Genomic DNA, 19,726 nt, shown 5'->3' on the forward strand with positions numbered 1-19,726 from the left:
ATTTCCCGTTTTGAATGAACACCATATTAAAATTTCTGAATGCGTCTGTGGGGTCGACCGCTGGATGTAATGGACTTGAGTCGAGGACGGGTTGCATACCACAGTCTGTCCTCCAAACAAAGACCCAAAAGTGATTACATGCACCCGCCAAACCCCCTGTTTATGAATGAAAAACGGTTTACACACGCAACCCGTCCTCGACTCAAGTCCATTACATCCAACGGTCGACCCCCCAGATGCATTCATATAAATTCTTACATCCTGTATATTCAAAACAGGAATTTTCTCAAATATAAATTAATATTTTGATATATTAACATATTGTGCATATATAGGCATGGGTTAGGTTAGGTTAGGTGGTTGGGTTCTGTTGGCGATTATTTGTATTTGTAGTACGTGGGTGAAGCATTTATAGCTTTGTGGTTCGAACAAAATTCGTCAGTGAAACACTTGTTCCGGATATGTTCGGACGTCATCAGTTGAGAGTCGTGCTGCAGCCCGTCCTCCAAACAAAGACCCTAAAGTGATTCCATGCACCCGCCAAACCCCCTGTTTATGAATTAAAAGTGGTTTACACACGACTCACAACTCATTTCGTTCGAACACTTCCGGAACAAGTGCTTCACTGACGAATTATGTTCGAACCACAAAGCTATAAATGCTTCACCCACGTACTACAAATACAAATAATCGCCAACAGAACCCAACCACCTAACCTAACCTAACCCATGCCTATATATGCACAATATGTTAATATATCAAAATATTAATTTATATTTGAGAAAATTCCTGTTTTGAATGAACAGCATGTTAAAATTTATGAATGCGTCTGTGGGGTCGACCGCAGGTTGTAATGGACTTGAGTCGAGGACGGGTTGAAATACAAATAATCGCCAACAGAACCTAAACACCTAACCCTAACCTAACCTAAATATGCACAATATGATATTATATAATAATATTAATTTATATTTGAGAAAAGTTCTGTTTTGAGTGAGCATCATGTTAAAATTGACAAATGCGTATTTGGGGACGACCGCTGAGTGGTGGAATGGACTTGGTCCGAAAACAGGTTGCATACACAAGGTGGGGGGGGGGGGGTTGATGAGGAAGGGCTTGGATGCATCCCACAGTAATTGCTTATTTCCTGGGAATCGAACTCTGGTTCACCAGCAGCACATCGAACGGCTAACAACTGTGCCAACGCCTTCAGTAACCAACGAATGAATTTTTCGTACAGCAAAATGTGCTTTGGTAACGTTGATCGAGGGAACGTTCACGGTACAGGCTGGAAGTGAACGTTCACAGTGCAGGCTGGAAGTGAACGTTCACAGTGCAGGCTGGAAGTGAACGTTCACGGTACAGGCTGGAAGTGAACGTTCACGGTACAGCCTGTACTGTGAACGTTCACAGTACAGGCTGGAAGTGAACGTTCACAATACAGGCTGGAAGTGAACGTTCACAGTAATGAGACAGCAGGAGGGTTCTGGTAGTATAACTGGGTTAATTCTCGGCTCACAATCGGGAATTCTGGGTTCGGATCTCAGCCTGAACTGAAATGGTTGGTCGCATTTCCTATCACCTAATTCCCCTGTCCACCCAGCAATTAACAGGTACCCAAGCGTTAATCAACTTGTTGTGGTGATGTCTGTAATTCGACCTTAGCCCGAGGATTGGAAGAACTGGAAGATTGGAAGAACTCAATATAAGCCAAACATGTATATATTCACAGGCTGCCTGCCCCCCCATACAATGAATTCAATGATTTATTATTCATTCTACCCGCGTCTAGCGCCCAAGACTATTCACTACCTGTACTCCATACATAAAGGGGCATAACTGGTCGAACCTCTCGCGAAAGACCTTGATAAACGCCTCCAACGGACACCTGATCAAGAGGGCTGTGACCACCAAGGCCCTGCTTCAGGTTCCGGGCCACGGGGACGTTGATCTACACATGCATCTTCTTGAGGTTCTCTTAAGATGATTTCGGGGCTTTTAGTGTCCCCGCGGCCCGGTCCTCGACCAGGCCTCCACCCCCAGGAAGCAGCCCGTGACAGCTGACTAACACCCAGGTACCTATTTTACTGCTAGGTAACAGGGGCATAGGGTGAAAGAAACTCTGCCCATTGTTTCTCGCCGGCGCCTGGGATAGAACCCAGGACCACAGGATCACAAGTTCCGTGTGCTGTCCGCTCGGCCGACCGGCTCCTGTGCATCATCACAAGGCTGGGTTTGTTTACATATATATATATATATATATATATATATATATATATATATATATATATATATATATATATATATATATATACATATATATATATATATATATATTAGTATATTTTGGTAGCAGTCTTTCCTGTAGACATATATTATTAAATATGACCGAAAAAGTAAGATTAATAATTCTAACACGAATTTTCTCAATCTTTCGTACATTTCGTTTCACTGTTGGAGGTAAATCAAAAATCAATTCTCCAAAATTAATTTTTATTTCTAGTCTGACGCGACACGAGCGCGTTTCGTAAAACTTATTACATTTTCAAAGACTTTAGTTCACAAATACACAACTGAATAGAACTTACGCATCTCCGATTTTATATCTACATTTGAGTGAGGTGGAAGGGGTGATGTGGCATTAACACAAGACAGAACAAGATGTGGTATTAATAGGGTATTAATTTCATCAACACAAGACAGAACAAGAGTATTAATAGGGTATTAATTTCATCGACACAAGACAGAACACGAAACAATGGATATTGATTAGAAGTGTTTGTAGAAAGCTTATTGGTCCATATTTCTTGATGCTTCTATATTGGAGCGGAGTCTTGAGGTGGGTAGAATATAGTTGTGCAATAATTGGCTGTTGATTGCTGGTGTTGACTTCTTGATGTGTAGTGCCTCGCAAACGTCAAGCCGCCTGCTATCGCTGTATCTATCGATGATTTATGTGTTGTTTACTAGGATTTCTCTGGCGATGGTTTGGTTATGGGAAGAGATTATATGTTCCTTAATGGAGCCCTGTTGCTTATGCATCGTTAAACGCCTAGAAAGAGATGTTGTTGTCTTGCCTATATACTGGGTTCTATTCAGTTGTGTATTTGTGAACTAAAGTCTTTGAAAATGTAATAAGTTTTACGAAACGCGCTCGTGTCGCGTCAGACTAGAAATAAAAATGAATTTTGGAGAATTGATTTTTGATTTACCTCCAACAGTGAAACGAAATGTACGAAAGATTGAGAAAATTCGTGTTAGAATTATTAATCTTACTTTTTCGGTCATATTTAATAATATATATATATATATATATATATATATATATATATATATATATATATATGATAATTGCGTCATTTATAAAATACCTTGTAAGGAATGTAATAAGTTCTATGTTGGGCAAACATCTAAAGATTTAAAATGTAGAATATCGCAACATAAATACTCTGTAAGACATGGCCAATTGTCTAATGCTTTGTTTGTTCATTTGTCAGAAAAATGCTCACCAAATTGATTGGGAGAGTGCTTCTTCAATAACAAATTGTAAAAGCACCTATAACAGAAACATAATTGAATCTGCTTTGATACAGATCACAAAAGAAAGTAATTTGAATATTAGCAGTGGTCTATATAACTTAGATCCATTTCTAATAGATCAGCTAAAGGGCGATTTAAGTAGGATCATTGAAAAACATTTGTCTCACTAATTCATTGTATATATTTACCATTTTATGCTATAATTACCTATGTATTGTGCTTGTATGTTTGCTGTATCAGATGGGCCATTGGGCTACATCAGATGGGCCAATTGGCTGCATCTGATGGGCCAATGGGCCGTCTGCGTTGTCCAAGTATTGTACCTCACCTCACTTCACCACTCTCTCCTTGCCTATTTATACCCATCACTCGATCTGTAAAATCACTCCTTCTGAAGATGTATTAATATACGAAAGTACTTAAGGAAATTCCTGTTTCATTTTTCCTCCGTCAGACATTGTCATATATATATATATATATATATATATATATATATATATATATATATATATATATATATATATATATATATGTTTCATTGAATATGACCGCATATTCTGTATTTATTATTTTCTGGTTTAGGGCTTCTATCCCTCTAACTATTTTCTTAGCATCAGGGCTTAATTGAAATAGGAGTTCTCCAAAACTCATTTTCGTACTTTTAAGGTGAAGAAAAGAAGTGATTTACTATAGAGTGTATTACACTTATTTGTATAATTTGCACGACGTTTCGAACCTCCATGGTTCATTCTCAAGTGAACAGATCTTACAATACTAGTTGATTTTATACCCGCATTAGGTCAGGTGATAATACAATGAAGGTGAAAACATGGGGGGATACATAAGGGATAAACATAGGGGCTGCAGAAGGCTTATTGGCCCATACGAGGCATCTCCTATCTAAACACAAAGATTAATCCAGTGTAATTGGCCTGTTATGTTGGACATTGTCTTCTGTGTTGGCATCGATATGTTCTTGTCTTGTCCTTACTCTCATGGTGGGTAGAGTAAATAGTTCCGTGATTTGGGTGTTCATGGTAGGTCGCTCTATTCTGAACCATGAACACCCAAATCACGGAACTATTTACTCTACCCACCATGAGAGTAAGGACAAGACAAGAACATATCGATGCCAACACAGAAGACAATGTCCAACATAACAGGCCAATTACACTGGATTAATCTTTGTGTTTAGATAGGAGATGCCTCGTATGGGCCAATAAGCCTTCTGCAGCCCCTATGTTTATCCCTTATGTATCCCCCCATGTTTTCACCTTCATTGTATTATCACCTGACCTAATGCGGGTATAAAATCAACTAGTATTGTAAGATCTGTTCACTTGAGAATGAACCATGGAGGTTCGAAACGTCGTGCAAATTATACAAATAAGTGTAATACACTCTATAGTAAATCACTTCTTTTCTTCACCTTAAAAGTACGAAAATGAGTTTTGGAGAACTCCTATTTCAATTAAGCCCTGATGCTAAGAAAATAGTTAGAGGGATAGAAGCCCTAAACCAGAAAATAATAAATACAGAATATGCGGTCATATTCAATGAAACATGTTTGAAAGAAAACCTGCTGCCAGTATACACCAATATATATATATATATATATATATATATATATATATATATATATATATATATATATATATATATATATATATATATATATATATATATATATATATATATATATATATATATATATATATATATATATATATATATATATATACAAATGGAAATGTTCTTTTGTGCATAACCGTTAATCTCTGAAAGTTCTTCACCGATTGCTTTGAAATTTTCACACAACGTTGCATTCGAATCCGAGCAGGATTTTATATACATACTATATAGATGTCACGTCTGTGATGGTTAAAAAAAAAACATGCTTTTTCTGAAAAACTGTGTTTTTCATTTGAGGGAAATCTTCGAAACCTTTTTACCGATTGCTTTTAAATTTTGATACAACGTTGCATTCGAATAGGCGCGTGTTTTTATATATCTACTATATACATGCCTCACCTGTGACAGGATAAAACATGCTTTTTTTTTTAAACAGCGCCATCTGTTGGACGTAAGAGCAACATGCACGCTATACTAAATATGTCACGAATTCCATTTCAATGTTTCCGATTGCATTGATAAATTTTGTTTTCACTGATTTCGATTTATTTTATTTTTTATTGAATTATTTTGTGTGTAACAAGCCTGAATGGTCCCCAGGCATATATGCAACCGAAAACACACACCCCAGAAGTGACTCGAACCCATACTGCCAGGAGCAACGCAACTGGTATGTACAGGACGCCTTAATCCACCTGACCATCTCAACCAGACATAAGGAGGTGATAGCTGAAGCTATTTGGCTATCACTTCCTTATGTCCAGTAGAGATGGTCAAGTGGATTAAGGCGTCCTGTACATACCAGTTGCGTTGCTCCTGGCAGTATGGGTTCGAGTCACTTCTGGGGTGTGAGTTTTCAGTTGCATATAGTCCTGGGGACTATATGCAACTGGTTCGCATATATATATATATATATATATATATATATATATATATATATATATATATAAATATATATATATATATATATATATATATATATTTATATATATATATATATATATATATATATATATATATATATATATATATATATATATATATATAATATAAATATAATATAAATATATATATGTATGTGTGTGGTATTTAGGAGCATATAGTGCAATCAGGACGTGTCGTTGATCCCAGCGTGTCCTCATCAACAAGGGATCCCACACCGTCCTCATCAACAAAGGAGACGCCATTATTATACCATCAACAAAACTCTCGTCTTGGAGTAGGCCAGAAAGCTCCGCGAATATTTCCCTCTGGACGCAGTGTTGTGGGACGCCAAATCTCCCATCATCAGCACATATCTACACTCGCCAATAAGAGAAGTGTTCTGCGCCCGATAATCCATTTAATCTAGTTATTTCTGGCCAGTAATATAGCTCAGGGTAGACCGCTGAAGACACGAGGCTAGCCACCCACCACGGGTAAATATCACTAGTTAACTAATCATTTTCTCTGATATAGCCGTTATAATAGTAATAATCATAACCAATATATAATTGGTTATGATTATTACTGTGTGCCCTTTTGGCAGGTGTAATTGAAGGGGAAGAGGAAGTTAGCAACAGCCTATTGACTCAAGATGAGTATCAGTTAACATTATTTTTCGTGTTCATATCTGGTTGTCCAGGCCACATTCTACAATACAGATATGCTCTATTTGTTTAAATTTAATACTAACCATTGTAGTCAAACATCTATTAACAATTGTAGCAAATTTCTACCAATCGATTACTTTCGATTGATAGGCTATGTAATTAAAAACTTTTGTAGAAAGTTACTTTGGGAAAATTCTATATCCTACAATCGACTTTGGTATCATACGTTATCGAAATAAATAAATTAGCAAATCTATTTAGCAAATTAATTTATAGATAGTTAAATAATAAATTAATACTTGTAAATTAAAATAAATAAATTAAATCCTACGTGTCAGTTTTCTGCATAAGTGCTGGGAGGATGGTGGCTGGTGCTTTTTTTTTTGTTTTAAATAATTTTCTACCACAGACGTGGCCACACATTTACAATGCTAACCAGAATATATACATTTTCTTCTGTCCTCCATGGACAGGGTTAAAGATGTGTTAAACATACAGTTCAAGGGTTTATTGAACAATCAACCACAGAAGGTGATTCGGTGCTTTTAAAATGCTAAGCTAACCTACATACGTAAATACATAGATACACAGATTTACGTATGCCCTACATAAGTGTTAGATGTGTCTTTTACATAGTGTCATTAATGTACATTCACAAAGGTGAAATGTAATTCTGATCAGCTTCCATATATACTTTATACACACATACATATACATACACACACACATGTACGTACATATATACACACACATACATTTGTCTCTTTTACTCTGACAGGGTGAGATAGCTGATAGAGAAACTAGTGTGCAATTAAGCACTTAATCACTGAAGGTGATTAAGGTGCGTTTACAAGCTCAGGTTATATAGTTACATCACATACATACATTGTATAATTGATACATTATATGGTCAGCCTTGGGTACAAGTCCAATATATCATCAACTGTTCCAGTACTCATATAGTAACTACAGAGTTCAGCATACCTTAGCCCAGGAGGGCGAAAGTCAGTCAATATGGGACATTCTACAATATTATGTTCAAGAGAGTGCATGTTTTTTCTTTCACAAAGTTGACACATTGTGGATTCGACATTTGGGTTTTGAGAAAGCTACCAGGTACGTCTATATCCCAGGCGAATTTTGGCAACTATGACATCACATTGCCGAGTTCTTGCTCTATTAATCCCATACGTGAATGTCTCCTCACGATATCTATCATAATATTTAATACTACAACTTTCAGGTCTTTGTGAATTTGTTAGGTCGGTGAGATCTTCATTAGATATTTAAGTATTCTCTTTGTCACTGCTAATGAAACACCCATATCAATTTCTACTACTGGTTTTCTACTGGCTGTCTTTGCAAGCATATCAACAGTGTCATGCCTTGAGATGCCAACATGTGATGGTATCCATAGGAATATAATTTCAAATCTGCTTTCTTTAGCAGCTAAAACATTCATTCGAATATCACTGACTATTTTCTGGGTGTCACTACTATGTGCGGTGGCTGGTGCTGGAATTTTCCCCGCCCAGTGTCGGGAGTAGGCTGGCCAGATGTCGCCGGCTGCCAGACAGACCATCTGGCTACACCCTTCAGCCGTCTGGCTGGTTTTTTCCTTCATAATGTTTGTAATTCTGGTTATGCTCCATTTCTAGTTTCTTCTTTTTGTGTGTTTTTTGTCACAGCTTCGTGAGGCGTGGACCGGACCTGGGCATCCCAGTCCTCCGGCCTTTCTGGCAGGTGATGTGATATAACCAGTCCATGTCAGGGTTTTTTAGTCAGATATTATCACCTGATGATAGGAACCTGCGCCACTTGCTTCTGTATATATATATATATATATATATATATATATATATATATATATATATATATATATATATATATATATATATATATATATATATATATATATATATATATATATATTGGTGTATACTGGCAGCAGGTTTTCTTTCAAACATGTTTCATTGAATATGACCGCATATTCTGTATTTATTATTTTCTGGTTTAGGGCTTCTATCCCTCTAACTATTTTCTTAGCATCAGGGCTTAATTGGAATAGGAGTTCTCCAAAACTCATTTTCGTACTTTTAAGGTGAAGAAAAGAAGTGATTTACTATAGAGTGTATTACACTTATTTGTATAATTTGCACGACGTTTCGAACCTCCATGGTTCATTCTCAAGTGAACAGATCTTACAATACTAGTTGATTTTATACCTGCATTAGGTCAGGTGATAATACAATGAAGGTGAAAAACATGGGGGGATACATAAGGGATAAACGTAGGGGCTGCAGAAGGCTTATTGGCCCATACGAGGCATCTCCTATCTAAACACAAAGATTAATCCAGTGTAATTGGCCTGTTATGTTGGACATTGTCTTCTGTGTTGGGTCTGAGCAGGTGGTGGAGCGGGTTAAGGCGTACCTGTTATGCCAGTTGCTGGAAGGCTTCTGTGCTGGCTAGGGTTCGAGTCTCCTGGTGGGAAAGTGTTCTAAAGTTGTATACTTCACTCTCGTGTTTAGAAGAGTTGTGCCTTAAGCATAGACACTGTGTCTTCCCATATTAACAGGGACTTGATGAAATTAACGTCTAAATGACCCCTCACTTGCTCTAGTGCTCTTGGGAGGTGGTGATCTTTGGTGTATATAAATACTCCGAAATTACCATCTCTTTTAAGGGTCTGAGCAGGTGGTGGAGCGGGTTAAGGCGTACCTGTTATGCCAGTTGCTGGAAGGCTTCTGTGCTGGCTAGGGTTCGAGTCTCCTGGTGGGAAAGTGTTCTAAAGTTGTATACTTCACTCTCGTGTTTAGAAGAGTTGTGCCTTAAGCATAGACACTGTGTCTTCCCATATTAACAGGGACTTGATGAAATTAACGTCTAAATGACCCCTCACTTGCTCTAGTGCTCTTGGGAGGTGGTGATCTTTGGTGTATATAAATACTCCGAAATTACCATCTCTTTTAAGGGTCTGAGCAGGTGGTGGAGCGGGTTAAGGCGTACCTGTTATGCCAGTTGCTGGAAGGCTTCTGTGCTGGCTAGGGTTCGAGTCTCCTGGTGGGAAAGTGTTCTAAAGTTGTATACTTCACTCTCGTGTTTAGAAGAGTTGTGCCTTAAGCATAGACACTGTGTCTTCCCATATTAACAGGGACTTGATGAAATTAACGTCTAAATGACCCCTCACTTGCTCTAGTGCTCTTGGGAGGTGGTGATCTTTGGTGTATATAAATACTCCGAAATTACCATCTCTTTTAAGGGTCTGAGCAGGTGGTGGAGCGGGTTAAGGCGTACCTGTTATGCCAGTTGCTGGAAGGCTTCTGTGCTGGCTAGGGTTCGAGTCTCCTGGTGGGAAAGTGTTCTAAAGTTGTATATATATATATATATATATATATATATATATATGCGAACAAGCCTGAATGGTCCCCAGGACAATATGCAACTGAAAACTCACACCCCAGAAGTGATTCGAACCCATACTCCCAGGAGCAACGCAACTGGTATGTACAAGACGCCTTAATCCACTTGACCATCACGACCGGACATAATGAGGTGATAGCCGAGGCTATTTGAACCACCCCACCGCCGGCACTCGGATAGTAATCTTGGGCATAGCATTTTACCAAATCACCTCATTCTTTGGGGCACACGTGAGGAACACAAATGCGAACAAGCCTGAATGGTCCCCAGGACAATATGCAACTGAAAACTCACACCCCAGAAGTGACTCGAACCCATACTCCCAGGAGCAACGCAACTGGTATGTACAAGACGCCTTAATCCACTTGACCATCACGACCGGACATAATGAGGTGATAGCCGAGGCTATTTGAACCACCCCACCGCCGGCACTCGGATAGTAATCTTGGGCATAGCATTTTACCAAATCACCTCATTCTTTGGGGCACACGTGAGGAACACAAATGCGAACAAGCCTGAATGATGGTCAAGTGGATTAAGGCGTCTTGTACATACCAGTTGCGTTGCTCCTGGGAGTATGGGTTCGAGTCACTTCTGGGGTGTGAGTTTTCAGTTGCATATTGTCCTGGGGACCATTCAGGCTTGTTCGCATATATATATATATTTATATATATATATATATATATATATATATATATATATATATATATATATATATATATATATATATATATTCTAGCTGTACCCGGCTACGCATTGCTGTGGCTCCCAGTCCTTCCCACCATTCCCCCCCTCCAGCGTCCCCTCATCCTCCCAACCATTCCCCACTCCCCCATCCGCGCCTGACAGCTGAGTGGACAGCGTTTCGGATTCGTAGTTCTGAGGTTCCGGGTTCGATCCCCGGTGGAGGCGGAGATAAATGGGCAAAATGTTTCTTTCACCCTGATGACCCTGTTCCCCTAGCAGTAAATAGGTACCTGGGAGTTAGACAGCTGCTATGGGTTGCTTCCTGGGGGTGTGTAACCAAAAGGAGGCCTGGTCGAGGATTGGGACGCTATGTCCCGAAATCATCTCAAGATAACCTCAAGATAAGGTCCGCTCGACCTCCCAACCATTCCCTTCTCCCCCCTCCCCTCGTCCTCACCAATTTCCCCATCCCGCGTCCCTTTGTCCTCCACGCCATCCCCATTCCCCCATCCCCTCGCCCCCACCATCCCCAACTCCTCCATCCCCCTCGTCCTCCCCACCGTTACCAACTTCCCTGTCCTCTTGTCCTCCCCGCCATCCCCTACTCCCGTCCCCTCGTGATCCCCACCATTCCCCACTCCCTCGTCTGATGCATTCCCAAATGTACTGATATTCCCATCAGAAAATTGGGAACATCAGATGATCTGGTAGAAGAATTCGGCCAACTACGAACCACTTAGTTCGATGAAAGGGAGCAATAGAACAACAGAAGTACACTTACATCGCATCAGGCTTGGATGCACATGTGCATGGGAAATATGCTTACAGCTTCCGGAAGATGAGAGGAAATGTCAGCACTGTAGATAAATGCCCGACAGACCACTGGAACGTTATGTAACACAGTGCAGAGTTATAAACCCATTAAGATTTCAACTTTGATTCAACAGAGCAGAAGTTGTTAAACATATGGGACAAAATTTGACCGATTCTTCACCGATTGCTTTGAAATTTTCACACAACGTTCCATTCTCATTCAAGCAGGTTTTTATATACATACTATATAGATGTCACGTCTGTGACAGTAAATAATCATGGTTTTTCTGAAAAACTGTGTTTATCATGTGGCGGAAATCTTCGAAACCTCTTTACCGATTGCTTTGACATTTTGACACAACGTTGCATTCGAATAGGCGCGTCTTTTTATATACCTACTATATTGATGCCACCCCTGTGACAGGTAAAAACATGCGTTTTTGAAAAACAGTGCCATCTGTTGCACATAATGGCAATATGCACGCTATACTAAATATGTCACGAATTCCATTACAATGTTTCCGATTACATTGATAAATTTTATTCTCATAGATTTCGATTTATTTTAGTTTTTATTGAATTATTTTGTGTGACAGTGTGTTGGAATTGAGCTGTGTTGTTTGCCATACCGTTCATTTCATAAGTATAAGTATAGATGCTTCACCTGTGACAGGTAAAACTATGCTTTTCTTGAAAAACAGCGCCATCTGTTGCATGTAAGAGCAACACACATGCTATACTACATATGTTACAATTCCATTTCAATGTTTCTGATTGCATTGATAAATTGAACTTTTATAGATTTTGATTTATTTTCATTTTGATTTAATTATTTTGTGTGAATTGCGTTGGAACTGAGCTGTGTTGTTTACCATACCATTCATTTTGTGAGTATAGTTTATTTCTATATTTTTTCATATTTTCATTTAATTTTTTAACTGTTTTTCTTATATTTCAGTGATGGGAACATCAGATCACTTGATGTTCCCAATTTTCTGATGGGAACATCAGACCATTTGGGAAGGCATCGGGCGAGGGAGTGGGGAATGGTGAGGAAGGAAGAGGGGGACGGGAAAGTTTGGGATGGTGGGGAAGAGGGGATGGAGGAATGGAGAATGGTGGGGAGGACAAAGGGACAGGGGAGTGGTTCACGGTGGGAAGGAAGAGGGGATGGTGGAGTGGGGAATGATGGGGAGGACGAGGGGACGGTGGAGTGAGGAATGGTTGGGAGGCCGAGACGGGTGAGGGGGGGAATGGTGTGGAGGACTGGGGGACAGGGAAGGTTGCTGTGGCTCAGCTGAGCCACAGCAATGCGTGGCCGGGTACTGCTAATCTATATAAATAAAAATGTAAATGTTCGTTTATTCAAAATCGCTAATCTCCGAAAGTCCTTCACTGTTTGCTTTGAAATTGTCACACAACGTTCCAGTCGCATCTGAACTTGGTTTTATATACATTCTATATAGATGTCACGTCTGTGACGGGAATAAACCATGCGCTTTATTGAAAAAGTGCGTTTTTCATGTGAGAGAAATCTTTGAAATCTCTTTACTTATTGCTCTTCAATTTTGATACACGGTTGCATTCGACTAGGCGTGTGTTTAAAGAATGCTAAACCCGTTTTTGGCTTAAATCGCCTTCATCAGAGCAGAGTAGAGTGAAGACGGTAACTTTTTTGTTGTTGTTTTAGATTTAGCTACTCAGAACGAAATGTCCATGTAGCACGGGCTATGGTGAGCCCGTAATGGAAACTTTGTTGGTCAGACCTTATATCCGCCAGGGCAAATCACCTGACCACCAAGAAAAGGCGAAGCAAAGGAAACATTAGAAAGAAGGTAACCGCAGAAAGCCTATTGGCCAATACGAGGAAGTTCCTATTAATATTAATAACTGGAAGTTATATAAAAGTGACAAACAGGTTAAATGGATGCTATATTGTATTGATGTGCTATATTGAAGCTGATATGGGGATCCAACTTGTACATACCGGGGCTCACATTGAAGCTGTTGTTGCATTGTTTGATCAGAGCGGAATCAATCGCATTTCGTTCAACGAAACTTTTACTTTTAACAGCACATTTTACCCCTCTGAAGTCGATAAAATGATCGAATAAACTGGAATGTAAATAAAATGCACTGGAGTACTGGGTTGTACGAATAGCATATGAATGTTGTTTTAAACATTCTTTATTTCTGATCTGACGCCTGAACGCGTTTCGTAATGCTTATTACATTTTCAAAGACTTAGTTTACGTATAAAATACATCATTCTTATACTGATTAGAATACAGACGGATCAGTTGATCAAGAAAGAGGTTCTGCTGGGGCAGCAGTTTACAATACCAACCATGAAGCTTACTGGAGCATGAATAGTGGGTGCTCAACATTGCAAACAGAATTATATGCCCTGAAGGAGGCAATAAACTATACAATTGAGAATAAATTTACATGATGTCATTATTCATACAGACTGTAAATCTTCGCTCCAGGCATTGTTATCCAGTCAGCACAGAGATAATATACAACTCCTCACAGAAATCCAACATATAGAAAAAGAAGCACACAATCTAGGGCTGTCAATCACCCTAAATTGGACACCAAGTGACATTGGCATAGAGGGTAATGAAAAAGCAGACTCACTAGCAAAAACTGCCACTGCTCTACCTGTTGTACAGGTTCAAATACCGCCAAGTTCTTCACAGATTAAGGAGCAAATCAAGAAGAAAATATTCTCAACTATCAAAATTCGCCACAGAGGCAAAGTAGCGGAAGGAAGATCCACTGCGATATGGTACGAACAAGCCACTGGGTACTACTCTTTCAAGCTTGGCAAAAAGATATCCAGAGACATTGCAGTAGCCATACACAGACTCAGACTTGGTTACAAGTGCTGCTGGGAGGTAATGAACCCAATAGTTAAAGAGTGTCACATCTGTGAAACTGAGGCAGAGGCGCCGCTATTGCACTACTTACTGGAATGTGAAGCTACTGAAGCCCTGCGCATCAAACTCAACATTAATCCAACGACAGCAGCTGCATTAGATGCACATTCCACCGCGACTACAATGATTAGAAAAGCTGTTGAGGAATGGGACTCACTAGTGAACATTCTGTGTCTATATCCGCCACCAAGATAATGTTAATAAAACAAGATTAAAACCAATGCACTAAAACAGAAGTGAAAAAGAAACAAGGAAAAAAGAGGAACCCCCACCTCCATTAAAAAACTTTGACCCAAATATAACAGTAAGAAGGTTATCGCGAATAACCGAACTCAATTACGGGCTCGCTATAGCCCGTGCTACATGGACACTTCATTCTGAGTAGCTAAATATAAAACAACACCAACAATGTCATTTCTTATCACTTGAGAATGAACCATGTAGGTTCGAAACGTTATGCAATTGTTGTGCAAATAAGTGTAGTACATTCTATAGTTATTCACTTTTTTCTTCACCTTGAAAAAACGAACATAACTTTTGGAGACTTTCAACTAAACCCTGATGCAAGAATAATAGTTAGAGGGATAGAAGCCCTAAACCAGAAGACAGTAAATACAGAGTATGACGTCATATTCAATCAGACACGTTTAAAAGAAAACCTTCTGCCAGTATACACAAATATATATATATATATATATATATATATATATATATATATATATATATATATATATATATATATATATATATATATATATATATATATATATATATGTATATATGACTGAAAACTCACACCCCAGAAGTGACTCGAACCCATACTCCCAGGAGCAACGCAACTGATATCTACAGGACGCCTTAATCCGCTTGAGTTTTCAGTCGCATATAGTCCTGGGGACCATTCAGGCTTGTTCGCATTTGTGTTCCTCACGTGTGCCCCAAAGAATGAGGTGATTTGATAAAATACTATGCCCAAGATTACCATCTGAGTGCCGGCGAGAAGTGGTTCAAATAGCTTCGGCTATCACTTCCTTATGTCTGGTCGTGATGGTCAAGCGGATTAAGGCGTCCTGTTGATACCAGTTGTGTTGCTCCTGGGAGTATGGGTTCAAGTCACTTCTGGGGTGTGAGTTTTCAGTCGCATATAGTCCTGGCTTTGAAAACTCACACCCCAGAAGTGGTGTGAGTATATATATATATATATATATATATATATATATATATATATATATATATATATATATATATATATATATATATATATATATATATATATATATATATGTCGTACCTAGTAGCCAGAACGCACTTCTCAGCCTACTAAGCATGACCCGATTTGCCTAATAAGCCAAGTTTTCATGAATTAATTGTTTTTCGACTACCTAACCTAACCTAACCTATAAAGATAGGTTAGGTTAGGTTAGGTAGCAGAAAAAGTTAGGTTAGGTTAGGTTAGGTTAGGTTAGGTTAGGTTAGGTAGGGTTGGTTAGGTTTGGTCATATATCTACGGTAATTTTAACTCCAATAAAAAAAATTGATCTCATATATTATGAAATGGGTAGCTTTATCATTTCATAAGAAAAAACTAGAGAAAATATATTAATTCAGGAAAACTTGGCTTATTAGGCAAATCGGGCCTTGCATAATAGGCTGAGAAGTGCGTTCTGGCTACTAGGTACGACATATATATATATATATATATATATATATATATATATATATATATATATATATATATATATATATATATATATATATATATATATATATAAGAAACACATAGGTATTAGTTCATTGAAACATGAAAAGCTTTTACAGCATTGTAGTTAGTGATGTTCATTGGCTACATCACACCAATAACGTCATACAACAATCCAATAACTTCCCCCACCACCTCACCAATACTCTCCACCCACCACAACAGTTAGCACAGTCAGAGAAGGACGCCTCGTCCATGGATGACGGCCTCTACCTGCTTTACACGTCGTAAAAAAGTCCGTGAGTAATGTTAGATTAATGTATATTCCTGTTTGTGGCAGAGTGCAAAGATTACCACAGTTTCCGTAGTGAAAGCTTCGCTACCCACACCCAGCAAGAAATGTTCTTGTTGCAGCAAGAACAGTGTCCTTGACAACTGAGAATATAAGCATTAAGGAACGTGCAGAAGTCCCGTTGGCCTTTGACGAGTCCAGCTCCTATATCCACCCAAAATCATTCCATAAACATGTCTAGCTTACGCTTGAAACAATCAAATTACCCCCATGATCTGCAGGCCTCAAGACACAACCTTATAAATGCAAACGTGCAAACACAACTAATGAAAATTGATCTTTGAATTATGGAATAAGCTAATCAATTTTGGGGGCCTGACGGCATAGTGGACAGCGCTCGGGATTCGTAGTCCTAAGGTTCCGGGTTGGATTCCCGGTGGAGGCGGAGACAAATGGGCATAATTCTTCTTTCACCCTGATGCCCGTGTTCACCTAGCAGTAAATATGTACCTTGGAGTTAGACAGCTGCAACGGGCTGCTTCCTGAGGGTGTGTAACAAAAAGGAGGCCTGGTCGAGGACCGGGCCGCGGGGTCGCTAAGCCCCGAAATCATCTCAAGATAACCTCAAGATATCCCTTTGTGTGTGATTTCAAATCCGTCGTCGAACGCCTCTATCATGTCTCCTCAGGCGGGAGACCTTGACAATATTATTTTATCTCAAATGTGCAAGCGTTGAGGGGCGGAGTGAGGAACTTAACCCCACACAAGACAGGGTGAAGGCTGGGGGCGTTGACGGTTCCCGTAGACAGGCTGCGACAGGGTGAAGGCTGGGGGCGTTGACGGTTCCCGTGGACAGGCTGCGACAGAGGCAAGGCTGAGGGCGTTGACGGTTCCCGTAGACAGGCTGCGACAGAGGCAAGGCTGAGGGCGTTGACGGTTCCCGTAGACAGGCTGCGACAGGGTGAAGGCTGGGGCGTTGACGGTTCCCGTGGACAGGCTGCGACAGGGTGAAGGCTGGGGGCGTTGACGGTTCCCGTGGACAGGCTGCGACAGGGTGAAGGCTGGGGGCGTTGACGGTTCCCGTAGACAGGCTGCGACAGGGTGAAGGCTGGGGGCGTTGACGGTTCCCGTAGACAGGCTGCGACAGGGGGAAGGCTGGGGGCGTTGACGGTTCCCGTAGACAGGCTGCGACAGGGGGCAAGGCTGAGGGCGTTGACGGTTCCCGTGGACAGGCTGCGACAGGGTGAAGGCTGGGGGCGTTGACGGTTCCCGTAGACAGGCTGCGACAGGGGGCAAGGCTGAGGGCGTTGACGGTTCCCGTAGACAGGCTGCGACAGGGTGAAGGCTGGGGGCGTTGACGGTTCCCGTGGACAGGCTGCGACAGGGTGAAGGCTGGGGGCGTTGACGGTTCCCGTAGACAGGCTGCGACAGGGGGCAAGGCTGAGGGCGTTGACGGTTCCCGTAGACAGCCTGCGACAGGGTGAAGGCTGAGGGCGTTGACGGTTCCCGTAGACAGGCTGCGACAGGGTGAAGGCTGGGGGCGTTGACGGTTCCCGTAGACAGGCTGCGACAGGGGGCAAGGCTGAGGGCGTTGACGGTTCCCGTAGACAGCCTGCGACAGGGTGAAGGCTGGGGCGTTGACGGTTCCCGTAGACAGGCTGCGACAGGGTGAAGGCTGGGGGCGTTGACGGTTCCCGTAGACAGGCTGCGACAGGGTGAAGGCTGGGGGCGTTGACGGTTCCCGTAGACAGGCTGCGACAGGGTGAAGGCTGGGGGCGTTGACGGTTCCCGTAGACAGGCTGCGACAGGGTGAAGGCTGGGGCGTTGACGGTTCCCGTAGACAGGCTGCGACAGGGTGAAGGCTGGGGGCGTTGACGGTTCCCGTAGACAGGCTGCGACAGGGTGAAGGCTGGGGGCGTTGACGGTTCCCGTAGACAGGCTGCGACAGGGTGAAGGCTGGGGGCGTTGACGGTTCCCGTAGACAGGCTGCGACAGGGTGAAGGCTGGGGGCGTTGACGGTTCCCGTATACAGGCTGCGAAAGGGCTGACTCCAGGTACTTTAGAATTAGTAAAAACATGACTTGACAACTCTTTCAGAAAATAAACGATGGAGTTGACAACATATAAGACAAGATTAACGGTTATCAGACGGGACTGGACGGTAGAGCGACGGTCTCGCGTCATGCAGGTCGGCGATCAATCCCCCGACCATCCACAAGTGATTGGGCACCATTCCTTCCCTCCGTCCCATCCCAAATCCTTATCCTGACCCCTTCCCAGTGCTATATAGTAGTCATGGCTGTCTGCCAGCCGGGGCTCGTCAGGGTGTAGTCGGTGAAGGTGTGGAAATGTGACATTAAAGTGGCTGAGAAGACCACGACTGACACTTCCTGGAGACACTCATAAAGTGTTACTGGCGCTCACACACACACACACACACACACACACACACACACACACACACACACACACACACACACACACACACACACACACACACACACACACACACACACACACACACACACACACACACACACACACACACACACACACACACACACACACACACACACACACACACACACACACACACACACACACACACACACACACACACACACACACACACACACACACACACACACACACACACACACACACACACACACACACACACACACACACACACACACACACACACACACACACACACACACACACACACACACACACACACACACACACACACACACACACACACACACACACACACACACACACACACACACACACACACACACACACACACACACACACACACACACACACACACACACACACACACACACACACACACACACACACACACACACACACACACACACACACACACACACACACACACACACACACACACACACACACACACACACACACACACACACACACACACACACACACACACACACACACACACACACACACACACACACACACACACACACACACACACACACACACACACACACACACACACACACACACACACACACACACACACACACACACACACACACACACACACACACACACACACACACAC

The 19,726-nt window shown here is 41.4% G+C and overlaps 2 protein-coding genes across 2 annotated transcripts in view; both read right to left on the reverse strand.

Annotated features, from left to right (window-relative positions):
* LOC123770446 (heme-binding protein 1) overlaps positions 1-19,726 on the reverse strand; it is an 83,619-nt gene that overhangs the window by 36,486 nt on the left and 27,407 nt on the right. The window lies entirely within an intron of this gene.
* On the reverse strand, positions 17,374-18,804 carry LOC138350546 (proline-rich protein 36-like). Its single transcript, XM_069301556.1, has one exon. It carries the CDS (start codon positions 18,802-18,804, stop codon positions 17,374-17,376), a length of 1,431 nt encoding a protein of 476 aa, XP_069157657.1.

Source organism: Procambarus clarkii, chromosome 46 (assembly GCF_040958095.1).
Source record: "Procambarus clarkii isolate CNS0578487 chromosome 46, FALCON_Pclarkii_2.0, whole genome shotgun sequence".
NCBI lineage: Eukaryota > Metazoa > Arthropoda > Malacostraca > Decapoda > Cambaridae > Procambarus > Procambarus clarkii.